This window comes from Danio rerio, chromosome 12, assembly GCF_052040795.2.
Source record: "Danio rerio strain M-AB ecotype USA chromosome 12, GRCz13ab, whole genome shotgun sequence".
Lineage (NCBI taxonomy): Eukaryota > Metazoa > Chordata > Actinopteri > Cypriniformes > Danionidae > Danio > Danio rerio.
The window spans coordinates 670,163-684,257 of record NC_141032.1 but is presented as its reverse complement, the minus strand read 5'-3'; the positions used below and the strand labels follow the sequence as shown (position 1 = coordinate 684,257).

The window sequence follows — 14,095 nt, the reverse complement described above, 5'->3', positions numbered from 1 at the left end:
CGCATGTGTTTGGACTGTGGGGGAAACCGGAGCACCCGGAGGAAACCCACACCAACACGGGGAGAACATGCAAACTCCACACAGAAACACCAACTGACCCAGCCGAGACTCAAACCAGCGACCTTCTTGCTGTAAGGCCACAGTGCTAACCACTGAGCCACCGTGTCGCCTACACAAAGCAAACACAAATGAGGCTGACAGCACTTTAGGCAAAATAAAAGACGCCTGTTTATTACGCTGCGTTCAGTCAGGTCAGGATACATTTCGGGGTGTAAGAGTGCGAAGAACACAAAACCAGCTCAACCCTGAGAGTCAGATCTGAAGAGAGACACAAAATAACAACGCAAACTTTGGTACATCTGGTGTAAAGTAAAAAAACAAAGCCACAACTTCAGTCAAGTTAGAGAAAAGCAAAGCCACGGCTGACATTCCCACAGATCTGGAAACCCAAACACAGAGATGAGCAACACAAATCAAACCAAAGCTGCCCAAATCACACTCAATCCTTGGCACAGATTGCAAAAAAATCAATAACTTTGGACAAAAATACAAGATATAAATAATGTGTACACGCTGACGCTGCTTTTCTGCACATGTACAGCAGGAATTCGCCAACAGTGATTTGTCTGAGCAAGGCAGTTAAATAAACTCTAAACTAAAGCATTATGGATTAATATCTGCGCATCAGAACTATTGAGTTTAAAGTCCAGGTCACTTCTGACGGCGTCAGCATGATATGCCATTCCTAACACAAGCTTATCGTCTCCATTAAGACTGAACCACGTCTACAGATATCATTCAGTGGAGGAGATCATCTTTAAGTGCATAGAAGTGATGAGAAATCAGCCTGCTGTGATGTCAGACATGTGTGTGAGTCAGTGATCATATTCAACACTTCACTACATGTTTATCACTCAGCTTTCACAATTAATGGAATTGACAAATGCATCCATCAGTGTTCATCAATGTGCGCAATTACAAGAGACGCTGAGCTGGAATGAATATGATTTATGCTTATTTTTGTTATTTAAATAAAATAGAAATATATATATATATTTTAAACAGAAAATAGGGCGGCATCATGGCTCAGTGGTTAGCACTGTGGCCTCACAGCAAGAAGGTCACTGGTTCGAGTCCCGGCTGGATCAGACACTCATTAACTGTGGCCAGTTTAGTTGATCAGTTCCCCTATAGCGCATGTGTTTGGACTGTGGGGGAAACCGGAGCACCCGGAGGAAACCCACGCCAACATGGGGAGAACATGCAAACTCCACACAGAAACACCAACTGACCCAGCCGAGATTTGAACCAGTGATCTTCATGCTGTGATTGGGTTTGTCTATTTCTGACCCATCGCCAGGCTGTTTTAATCCAGTTTTGGGTCAATTATGGACAAAATGGGTCATTTTTTCAATCGATTTCTTCAAAGCTGGATTAAATCAACCTGGTGTTGGGTCAAATATGGACAAACCCATTTATTGGGTATTTTTTCAAATTAATTAAGTGACATTATAATTCATTTGAAAAAAAAAAAAAAAAAACCTCCAATGATTGGGTTTGCTCATTTTGACCCAACACCAGGTTGATTTAATCCAGCTTTGGGTCAATTATGGACAAACTGCATTCAATTGAATTATAATAGCACAATGATTGGGTTTATCTAAGTCCAAGTGTTCATTTCTGGGTTGTTTTAATCTAATTTTGGGTCAACAAACCCAACTGCTGGAGTCATTTATAAATCTGAACTGAACTGACACTTTTTAAGAGTCAATATTTAACTCAACATTGGGTTAAAACAACCCAGCGTTTTTTTAAATGTCCTAAAAAGGCTTAGTCCCTTTATTAATCAGGGATCGCCACAGTGGAATGAACCGCCACTCATCTAGCATGTTTTACACAGAGGATGCCCTTCCAGCTGCAACCCAGTACTGGGAAACACTCATACACACTCGTTCACTACAGCCAATGTAGTTGATCAGTTCCCCTATAGCGCATGTGTTTGGACTGTGGGGGAAACCAAACATGCAAACTCCACACAGAAACACCAACTGACCCAGCTGGGACTTGAACTAGTGACCTTCTTGCTGTGAGGCCACCGTGCCACCCATGTCCTGTCATGCTTACCTTTCATAAGTGTATTTTTGCAAAAAATAAAAACTAAATAAATATTATTTATGATTATGAAGGGATTTATATTCAGGCAAGCACAATATTTAATTCGGGTCTCACTTTAAAATAAAGTTTTATATTAGTTAATGTATTTATTAACATGAACAATTCAATATATATTCTTATTTTTTTACATTAGATAATGCTAATAAAGTCCTTCATTAATAGTTCATGTTAACGAATGAGCACTCATTAATAAATGCTGTACTGCTATTGTTCATTATTAGTCAATACTTACTCCCAGGGCTGTTTTTTTGTATTAAAGTTGATATTAAGCTGCACCATACTGGTGTTTCATAACATCTAATGATCACGAGGTGGGTCATCAGCCAAACGTTAAACCCCCAACCTGGAGGACCAATTATTAGTAAATACATTAACTAATCAAATCTTATTGCAAAGTAATCTAAATTTGGTGAACGAAATGTCAATTCTTCATAAATGAAGACATATAAAGAGTTAGGAATTAAAACGTGAACACACTTGTGCCCTAAACACACAAATATGACACACAAACAGACAAAAACACACATTATACAATAGTCAAATGAACCCAGAGCAGCACGCCTGTCAGATATCGAGCATTTGTTTACTTCATCTCCAGTTTTCAGATGGACACATATCTGTAATCACCCCTTATACCCTTAATAGTGCACTATTTGAGGGAACAGTCCTTTCTAGTGGTGTTCGAAATGAGTGGATGATCTGAAGTGCACTCAATCAATCCCACAATGCACTGCAATAATAAGTGTTCAACCCATGTGCACTCGACAGCTAGCAAACACCTATATTGCCAACCCAGACTGACTCTGAATATGTACCCCTGTACACATTTCTGGAGAGCGCCAAATACTATCCAGGAGATACGTTTTCTGCAGTGTTTGTTTCTGCAAATTCACCAGAGGCCGCTGTGTACGCTTTCTTTTAGATCTCAAATGTTCCCACATCTCCAGTTTTCAGATGCACAGATATCTGAAATCGCACCTTACACCCTTAATAGTGCACTATTTGAGGAAGCAGCCATTTCTAGTGGTGTTTGAAATGATAGTGGATGATCTGAAGAGCACTTAATCAATCCCACAATGCACTGCAATAATGATTGTACAACCCTAGTGCACTTGACAACACCCATAATGCCAACCCAGGCTCATTCTGAATATGTACCCCTGTACACATTTCTGGAGAGCGCCAAATACTATCCAGGAGATACTTTTTTTGCAGTGTTTGTTTTTGCAAATTCACCAAAGGCCGCTGTGTACGCTTTCTTTTAGATCTCAAATGTTCCCACATCTCCAGTTTTCAGATGAACAGATATCTGAAATCACCCCTTACACCCTTAATAGTGCACTATTTGAGGAAGCAGCCATTTCTAGTGGTGTTTGTAATGATAGTGGATGATCTGAAGAGCACTTAAACAATCCCACAATGCACTGCAATAATGATTGTACAACCCTAGTGCACTTGGCAGCTAGAAAAAAAAAAACACCCATAATTTCACCCTAGGCTTATTCTGAACATGTCCCCCTGTATACATTTCAGGAGAGCGCATAATACATCCCAGGAGCTACGTTTTTGCACGCTTTTTCAAATCTCAAATTTCTCTTGCGAGTGGCATTCACGCCTGCTGTTCTCACATAAATCCACTGGACCCCACTGTCGACTGACTCCGCCCTCCTTCCCTAAACCCAACCGATAGTGTTACCTAAAGCCCCGACTGACCTCCCTTGTTACTTGTTTATTTTGTTTTTGGACTTTTTTCCTTTCTGGAACGGATCTTCAGCAGACTCAAACCTCGTCCTGGCTGTCAGCTCTGCACCACTGGAGAAACTGGTAACAACGGAAAAGCTGTCCATGTGAAGGTAAGTGGTGCGTAATGTTCGTTTTGAAGGAAAAAAGCAGCCATATGTACTTCTGGCTACATAACTCGTGATCTGCAGAAATGTATATAAGGGTACAATCCTTAGAACGAGCCTATGTTGCATAATGCACTGCGAGAGCTGACTGAGTTTCCACATCTGACCACTAGGTGGCGTCTAAAGCACAATCCTATTGGTGTGTAGTTAAAAATAAGTGATTTAATTAAAGTGACGATGTATATCATGACAGAAATCTGACATCTTTGTTTCATTACTAATAGACTGAGTGTTCAATAACATGATCTGAGTGGGATGATTAAAATATAACCCTCATCTGATCATCCTCATTTCTGTATTTTCGGATTCATTTTTTTCCCCCCAGTTTATTTCCGCTTTTGAATTGCAGTATGGGATCCTGATCTTTCTTCTGAACTTTTACCCTTGAAAAGTGACTTTTATGACCATTTTTAACAGTGCAGAGTGCTGTTCTGTCTGGGTTGGTGTTGTGTTTTACACTATAAACACCTTGTAATAAACTGCAGCACATGTTCCGCTATTCTACACACTCCTCTAGATATTTCTTCTTATATTATTTCAAATCACTAAAATGTCAATAAAAGTCACTTGGTTAAACTGTAGAGCAGAATATTCAGCATCAGAAGAGGACAGAGCAGAGATCAACATCCCATAATGCAGTTCAGCAACACAAACAAACACTGAAACTGCTGATGAAGAGATGTTTTTGACAGTGTAGGGAATAGTGAACGAGGGTATAGTGGGCGATTTCGGATACAGTGTGAATCTCCTGCAGCAGTGAGGTCTTTAAGGCTTTCCGAATGTGAAGCTCCAGAGTGAATCACTGAAGTCTGAACACGCTCTCAGCATCTGAAACACAGAAAAGCTCCAGAATCAGTTCAGATATGGAGAGAGAGTAATCAAACAAGACAGAACTCTTCAAAAACAATGAATTTGGAGGAAATTAGACTTGTAATAAATGGAAATTAGAGCACTTCTTCTGAAACATGTGTGTATATTTCTACAGACGGTCAATCTAAGCCCTAAGGCTTTTCAAATGCAGAGTGAATTGAACCATTTAAAATATTATTAGGCTTAACAGCATCCAAAATTAAGCGTGTTATCTGCTTAACTACATTCATTGGATTTGATTCTCAAGGCAAAGTGTTTGTGTCAATAAAACAACAAATACTGTACATCATAACGTGTACAGCATTCAGTATTTCTCAGAAAATGAGCCACACCTGAGTGAATGTCACAGTTGCGGTGTTAAAAAAAATAAACAAAGACTCATTACACAACATTAAACTAACGAAGACCTCACTGCGTCTGCATACTGTGCATATAGAGTTCTTCTTCTATTACCCACATTTGTAAGTCACTATAAACACATCTGCTAAATTAATAAATATAAATATGTGCGTAGGCGTCGCAGTGGGTCGCAGAGGGCTCAGTTGGCGTTTCTGTGTGGAGTTTGCATGTTCTCCCTGCGTTCGCGTGGGTTTCCTCTGGGTGCTCCGGTTTCCCCCACAGTCCAAACACATGTGGTACAGGTGAATTGGGTAGGCTAAATTGTCCGTAGTGTATGAGTGTGTGTGGATGTTTCCCAGAGATGGGTTGCAGCTGGAAGGGCATCCGCTGCGTAAAAACTTGCTGGATAAGTTGGCGGTTCATTCCGCTGTGGCGACCCCGGATTAATAAAGCGACTAAGCCGACAAGAAAATGAATGAATGAAAATATGTGCGTCACATTATATATATATGAAAATCCTGTAAAATATGATACTGTCAGCACAAAACAATTAAATCTAGAAACATATTTAGTTATCGAATATAACGATAATAGAAGTCGAGAATAAAGCAAATTGAAGATATATTGTGGCTTTCACTTTTATTATAGAGAGATGAATGCATTTCTGAAAGGTTTGCATGTGTTTTGACATTTAAAAATGGAACTGAGCGAGTGCAAACCTGTTCTCCAGTAAATGCAGTGTTTATTTGTTTATGATTAGTGATTATATTTATTTCTTTGAGATGTTGAAGATGTCTGACCTGCCGTGCTGCTCTCTGTCTGCTGTCACCTGTTGATCTGATGATATGAGGAGTTCTAATACATCACAAAAACAAGATTTCTCATGATTATAAAAGATGCAAAAATATATATATATTTATATAGTTAAATAAAGCGGTTCAATTAATGTCATTAATGTACAGGCATTTCTCAAACACCCACCTTGTGCTTTCTGCATTTCATTGAGTAATTATCCTCATTTAATACACAGCCTATAAACAAAAACAAAACAAACATCAGCAAATAACACACATACACACACACACACACACACACACACACACAAACACACACACACACACAAACACAAACACAAACACACACACACACACACACACACACACACACACACACACACACACACACACACACACACACACACAAACACACACACACACACACGCACACACACACACACACACACACACACACACACACACACACACACACACACACACACACACACACACACACACAAAACAACTAGAAACACAAATATTGTTAATGTTTTTTTTAAATTTGCAGTTTCTTTTTTTTTTCCATAATATTTCTATTTTTCATTTTTAGTTTGTACACATTGAAATACAACATTTTACAAACATTTTACAACAATAACCTTGTTGCATTTACAAATTATACAAAATAAAAGGATATATATATTTATAATAAAAACTAAAAGCAAACAACAAACAAACGAGCAAACAAACAACAAAAAATAAATAAATAAATTAAAAAATAAATAAAAATAATAATGGTAATTATTTTTTTCAATAATGGTAATCTATTCAAAATTGACAATTATAATCAAACTGAGTACTAGGCACAGAAAATATATATTAAATAATGTATCAATGCAAAACTATTAAGCTGGAACTGCAATTTCCATCAAAAATTATTCATCAACTTCTAAATTTGCATTTTCACTTTAAAATGCATCTGTTTAAGTGTGAGGGTCTCTATCACACTGTATGGGGAGACTCAACAAATAATAATAAACATTTACAAAGCGCTGTAATACTTTCGAAAATCATGATTGCCATATATTTATATCTATGACTAATATCAGATGGACAGAAAGTGATTCCTAATATTGGTGTACACCATGGTTTCAAATTAATTCACTTTAATGTGTGACTGAATGGTTGTCATAAATGAAAATTTTCTCATTTCAAATGAGTAGCAGCTTTAATTGGAAACAGTATTGCATACATCATGACTTAACAAGCGGATTTAATCATATATTTTCCATTATTTACAACTTTCAACCCTAAAATTTGAGTATTTGATTTTTTTAATAAAACAAATACAATTAATAAATAAATATAAATATATAAAACTCAAACAACTTTAAAACAAACCTCACTATTTCATTTGCTGACTCTGTTAAAGCATCACAGTTTGACCCTGAGAGCCTCACATGATGTGAAATCTTTAAAGGAATAAATAAAAGATATGAAAGGAGATGTTTGTTGCTCCATCAGTGACAGAAGCTGCTCTTCAGTCTCCTCACACTGAACTTGTGTTTTCAGCAGGATGTTATAGTTTACATCATTACTGTCATGCACAGGCAGAGCTCTGCTTTCATTTGCTGTCTGTGTGTGTGTGTGTGTTCAAGTTTGAGCTTGTCTGATTGGGCAAACACATCATGCCTGATTTGTGTGTGTGTGTGTGTGTGTGTGTGTGTGTGTGTATATATACATACAGTAGAATTCAACATAATCAAGGCATTTTAATCAAAATAAGCAAAGAATTGTTCACAGTATTTCCTACAATATTTTTTCATCTTTTTCTTATTAGATTTATTTGGGCTAGAATAAAAGCAGTTCTTAATAGATTTAAACTCATGTTAAGCTCAATATTATTCACCCCTTCAGCAATATTAGTGTTGGATTGTCTCCAGAACAAACCACTGTTATACAATGACTTGCCTAATTACCCTAACTTTACCCTCATTACCCTCGTGAAGACTTTACATGCCATTATAAGCTGAATATTAGTCAAATATCTAGTCTAATGTTATGTGCTGTCATCATGGGGAAGAGAAAAGAAATCAGTTATTAGAGACGAGTTATTAAAGCTATTACGTGCAGAAATGTTGAAAAATATCTTAGCATTAAGCAGAATTGGGGGGGAAATATACTTGGTTAGGGTTAGTTTGGGCTAATAGTTCGGACTTCAACTGTATGTATGTGTGTGTGTGTGTGTGTGTGTGTGTGTGTGTGTGTGTGTGTGTGTGTGGGATAGTGCGCGTCTCACCTGACTGTACTGCACAGGTGTAGTGGTATTTGTTCAGACAGCCTTTATAAACACAGCCCAGCGTCGCTCCCGTTCTCTGACAAGTGGAACAAACCTGCACAAGACATGTTCAAGCATGATTACAGCCCTGTGCTTCATGTTAACCGCTGCCTGTCCATACATCGCTACATTTGATTGATCTATTTTACCTGTGTAAATGCAAAGGTGTATTGGATAACTCATCACATCAAATTAAATCATGAAGGAATCAGTACATCACTAAAACCAATGAAGTGCACTGGCCTTGATTTCAGTCTCATTTTTATGTGTGTGTGTGTGTGTGTGTATGTGTGTACTGAGAAATGTCTATGTGGTTCAGGGTGGTCAAACTCGGTCCTGGAGGGCCGGTGTCCAGCTGAGTTTAGCTCCAACTTGCTTCAAAACACTTCCCTGGAAGTTTCTAGTATACCTGGCAAGGGCTTGATCAGCTGGTTCAGGTGTGATTAATTAGGGTCGGAGCTAAACTCTCCAGGACACCGGCCCTTCAGGACCGGTGTGGTTGTTCATTCATTAATTAATTTTCTTTTCGGTTTAGTCCCTTTATTAATCAGGGGTCACCACAGCGGAATGAACCACCAACTGTTCCAGCATATGTTTCGCACAGCAGATGCTCTTCCAGCTGCAACCCAGCACTGGGAAACACCCATACACACTCATACACTATGGTCAATTTAGTTGATCAGTTCCCCTATAGCGCATGTGTTTGGACTGTGGGGGAAACCGGAGCACCCGGAGGAAACCCACGCCAACACAGGGAGAACATGCAAACTCCACACAGAAACACCTACTGATCCAGCTGAGGTTCGAACCAGCGATCTTCTTGCTTTGCGGCCACAGTGCTAACCACTGAGCCACCGTGACGCCCTTGAGTGATTCACCACATCTTTAATCAGGGGTGTCCAAACTTGGTCCTGGAGGGCCGGTGTCCTTCATAGTTCAGCTCCAACTTCTTTCAACACACCTCCTCAGAAGTTTCTAGTATACCTAGAAGGAGCTTGATTAGCTGGTCAGGTGTGTTTAATTGGGGTTGGAAATAAAACATGCAGGACACCGGCCCTCCAGGACCGAGTTTGTCCTTAATCATGAGGGTTTTAAAAAAACATCTTACCGACACTTTTGCCAACTTGACAGCATTTTCCAGCCCATACAGTTTTCCCCGAACCAGAAACACCCCTGCAGACCAAATGGCGCAGTCCTCATGAAACCAGTGCTCTGTTTCGTGCAGAGGAACCATCGGCGGACTGTACCAATCAATAGGGGAGTCTGTCCTGACTCTCCTGGCTGGCTCGCCAACTCCGCTCCATCTCCAATCCAGAGAGTCTGTCCAGTTTCCCTCAGCAGCGGTTTTTCCTCTAAAAGACGAGTCTGAGTCACTATTCTCGTCCTCTTGATGATTAGAAGCAACTTTGGAGGCTGGTTTGAAGCCTTCCGCATAATACGGCCCATGCAGATCTCCGAGATCCATCGCATTAGATGAGCTCCCGCAGAGACAACAAACCAACAAATCCTGATGTTCGCCGTCCATGCTAACCCGTCCATGTTGAAATCCAGGAGTCGCGGGCGTTATCCCGGACAAAAAACCTGCAGACGTCTTACTCTTCCCTCGTTTCTCATTGGGATAGTTGACAATCGTACAATTCGAAAACTGCACGCGAACATACGGCGCAAACGAATCATCCCGCACCTCCTTCTTCTTCAGCTTGAGACATTTGAGATTTATTTCAGGTTCCTGCGCAGAGAAGAAGGGTGTGCTTTTGCATTTCTTATTTTTGCGTTTGACGGATTTCTTTATTGAAACGTTATGTTTGTGCGCTGCTTGATTCCCTTGGTTGCTTGTTAACGAACTACAGTTTCTGTTCGTCGACTCATTCTTTGTGCATTTTAAAAACGTCTTTACAGGAGTTGAGGTAGATATCGTGGCTTTGCGTCTGCTCGAGCGTCTGACTTCTGTTGGCTCGGTGTGTACATGCTGCACTTCTGTCTTTTCAGCCAACACACTGTTGTGTGTTTTTACCCTCGATGGTTTGTTTGATCCTCGAGGTTTTACCACACGAGTTGATTTGCATCTGAAGAGTTGCATGTTTTGAACGATGGCTTCGAGCCTCATGCCTCGTCCAGCTCTCGGCGGCAGCGTCTTCCTCTCTGGAATCTTCTTAGTTTTGATGACCAAGTCATCACTTGTTTTGAACGCATCTGATGCGTCGTTCTCGGTTTGCTTGGTTAGTTTGACACATGATGATGAGTTCATGACTTCGATCGCTTCTTTTTGCATTGCATCATTCATTAGTCCACTAGGGGGAGTTGCATTTTCTGCACAATCATCTTGCGTTTGCTCTTCGGAAGGTAACGCAGAATCTAACGGACTTACAAACTCTGGGTTTAACGATAAAGCGAAGCTCGTGGCTTCATTGGGTAGGATGAGCGGCTCCTCAGATCTGGAGATCAAAAGCACAAGCTCTGGATTAACGTTCGGATGCACTCCTTCAACATCGCCGCCGTTTTCCTCTGGAAATCCTCCTTGGAATGGATTCACACTCCAGAGCCCATTCGCAGCTCCGTTCTGGAGTTCGTCCACGCTGATGGGAAATCTGCACTCGCCTGGATTCGCTTGTAAAGACTTGAGCGTTTCCAATGCAAGGTTTTCCACATCTGGCTGCTGAAGGTAGCACAGCGCTGCCATGTTTTCCACGACCTGCTCTGGCGTCAGGAATCCCAACTGTTCGCAGGTTGTTAATCCGAGTGGTACGGAGACCTGCTGGACACAGTCCACATCCCCAGCATCCGCTGCCAGCTTCCCTGCATCGTACGCTCGGAGAAACGCTGAAGGAACGCCGTACACCGGGGAATGCTCTGAAAAGAGGTGCGAGCGGCTGACGTAGGACAGCGTGACAGTGGTGTTGGAGAACGCTTCATCCGGCTGGATCTGACCTGCGGGAACCGTCGGCTCGGAGTCGCTCTCTGGAAGCAGAATCCCATTGCTGGTCCCGGGACCGAGGATCCAGGCTGGCGTCGGGACCACACGCAGAGTGTCGATGGGATTGGCTTTTAATAAACACTCAATGTCAGGCAGACTGCAGGCGGAGGACAGATCCTGAGGCTGGAGAGCGTCCGAGCTGCTGGGAGCCTCCTCCATATCAGCTGAGAGCAGAAACACGGGCGTTACTTTCACTTATAATGCACAGCTAAAACAACACATCACCACTGACACTTTCATTATTCTATACTTGTCCTTCTTTCGCCTTTGACCCAATACTATCCAAATGGAGATCTGAAAGCACTTAAAGTGCGCATAATATCAAAACTAGCCATAGTGATTTTGTTAGCTCACGTCGCTAGTTTTGTGCTGAATTAATCTGTGCATGTCATTGAGAAAAATAAAATAGTTTGCCATTGTGACTTTAATTGAAATCTGAGAAAGCACTTCCTGCCTGTTTCCAGTCAAATTCTCAGATTAGGTCTGTCTGAGGTAGTGGGCGGGGCTAACATACTTAGTCACACCCCTCCAGCTGTCAGTCCGTTATGTCAACAAACAGGAATGGGGAGGAGGAGGAGTCTGTTAGGCTGTATTAACTCCACATACCCTTTTCCCCATCCTACTGAATGACATGCCTACTTCATCCAATCAGCTCGCAGCAGAAAAAACAAGCCACACCCACTGTTCTCTCATTTAATATCGTTTCTCTAGGAACTGCATCGCAATATGAAAAAAACTACTTCTGTTTCATTCCACTTTACTACTTTCTTTATTTCTCCAAATAAATTTTAATAATCTAATTAATATTATTATTACATTTACATACATGCGACACAATTAAGATGTTCATACTGGCTAGTAAAGCAAAATATTAGTAAATATTAAAAATTATACAAGTAATTGTCAGTATAATTACTTACTGTAGAAATGCATCACATTATTAAACAACTAGCATACTGTCTCTGCATACTATAGCATTATTGATCCAGAATAACATTAACCCAGACACTTACAGCACTTTAGGTTATTGTTTGGACACTAAATAATTCCCGTTTGTGCTTAATCACCATGAGACCGTAAACCTGCTGTCCGCGTTCACACTGGAGCGTTTTAACGGATTCAGAAGCAAATAAACGGATATATTGTGAGCTCTCAAACAATCACGATCCAAAAATACCAACATTTCATCTTTACAGTGAGCTGAACCTGAGTGATGTTGTCTAATATTTAATTAGAAGTAAACTGGATCACTTCAGATAAACATCACAAACCGAATTCAATTCGGATTCAGTTTTTTTATTTAAGTGTCGGAGTTTCTGTTATTATGCTAACGTTAGCATAGCATGATATTAGCATGCTGGCTAATATACAGTCTCTCCATAATAACAGAAAAAAAAGAGTCGGTAAAGCGGCTAATAAACGCGTGTGGTCAGGAACTGAAGCAGGCGAGTTTCAGCGGTGAACAGGCCGCGATCCAGCCGAACAAAGAGACTCACCGGGCCGACGCGTTCAGGTTCAGAGTCGCTCCATTGCGCCGAACGGAACTCTGTTAGCGAGCGGAACCATAGCGGATACCGGGAGAACGAAGTTCGAAACCCGAGAGGATCCTCATGCTTTAACGAGCGCTGGAACCACCGGAGCTGCTGCTTGCTGTCAGAGCCCGACTGGAGCAGTGCATTCTGGGATTTGTTGTTGTTGGTGTACTTCACTGTATTTAAGGCAAGTTTATTTCCCACAGCACATTTCATACACAGTAATTCAAAGTGCTTTACAGAAACAAGATTAAAAGAATCAAATATAAGAAATAAAAACAACAAATATTAAAATAGAATATATGAATACTGAATTAAAATGAGTTAAAAACAGAGCTTAAACACAATATATAGAAGATAAGTGTGTGTGTGTGTGTATAAACATGAAAAACTAAAAGAGAAGAATGGGTGTTATTTAACAGTTTTAGGAGAACTTTGATGACACTTCATGTTGAGGACTGTCTAATATAATAAAATAAAACATTTATAAATATAAAATTAATATTTATAGCTACAGATTGATGTTGAATATATATACAGGATCTATTGTGTGTGTAATCTTTTCTTTCCATCCAAATTAAATGATTGTTTCAACATCCTGCAATTCATTTGAATCAAAATGTATTTGACTGACATCCAAAAGTGATCCTGGACCACAACTGAAGGCTAATTATTTCCACATTGATATTAATACTATACATGACAGCTGAATATATATATATATAAATTTATATATATAAATATATATATATATCTATATATATATATATATATATATATATATTTCGCTAAGATAAAACTATTTGAAACTGGGGGTTTCCAAAAAAAGAATCTAATAAAGAGAATTGCCTTTCAAACTGTCTAAATAAATTTCTTAGCAATGCATATTATTAGTTATAAAACATTTGTTTTAAAATATTAACTAAAGAAAATTTACCCCCCAAAAATGGAAGCTGATTTATATTATTTATTCGAATGATTTTTGGCAGAAGTCACAGCACCCGTGCAACAGAAGAGTCCACGGTCACAAATCTAGAAGTTTAATTATGTGTACACATAGAAATGTATTGCATACCACCGATTTGGCTCATTTTACAGACAGACACACAACAAGGTATATCAAGAAAAACTCTGTATTAAATTGTAAATGTATACATTTTTATTCAGTAAATGTTTATTTTATT

The 14,095-nt window shown here is 39.7% G+C and overlaps 1 protein-coding gene across 3 annotated transcripts; it reads right to left on the bottom strand.

Moving 5' to 3' along the window:
- Positions 1–204: 204 nt before the first annotated feature.
- On the bottom strand, positions 205–13,055 carry si:dkey-94l16.4. 3 transcript variants are annotated; one of them, XR_015503687.1, is made up of 8 exons: positions 12,876–13,055; positions 9,514–11,543; positions 8,367–8,460; positions 6,273–6,322; positions 6,092–6,146; positions 3,601–4,910; positions 2,105–3,256; positions 205–1,106 (listed from the first exon to the last, which is right to left on the bottom strand). XR_015503687.1 is itself a non-coding variant. In XM_087275553.1 (6 exons), exons 2-5 carry the CDS (start codon positions 11,536–11,538, stop codon positions 6,117–6,119), a joined length of 2,199 nt encoding a protein of 732 aa, XP_087131679.1. In that variant the 5' UTR covers positions 11,539–11,543; positions 12,876–13,055; the 3' UTR covers positions 205–4,910; positions 6,092–6,116. The 3 variants fall into 3 exon arrangements, 1 of the variants encoding a protein (XP_087131679.1); XR_015503686.1 differs by having other exon boundaries at positions 2,105–4,910; XM_087275553.1 differs by having other exon boundaries at positions 205–4,910.
- Positions 13,056–14,095: the final 1,040 nt, after the last annotated feature.

Bases quoted from the DNA above. Each gene is read 5' to 3' on its own strand.
- si:dkey-94l16.4 (XM_087275553.1), bottom strand. From the start codon at position 11,538: ATGGAGGAGGCTCCCAGCAGCTCGGACGCTCTCCAGCCTCAGGATCTG. The intron at 6,323-8,366 runs GTGAGACGCGCA...TTTTGTTTATAG, and splicing joins CACCTGTGCAGTACAGTCAG to GCTGTGTATTAAATGAGGAT. The intron at 6,147-6,272 runs GTGGGTGTTTGA...GTGATGTATTAG, and splicing joins TGAAATGCAGAAAGCACAAG to AACTCCTCATATCATCAGAT.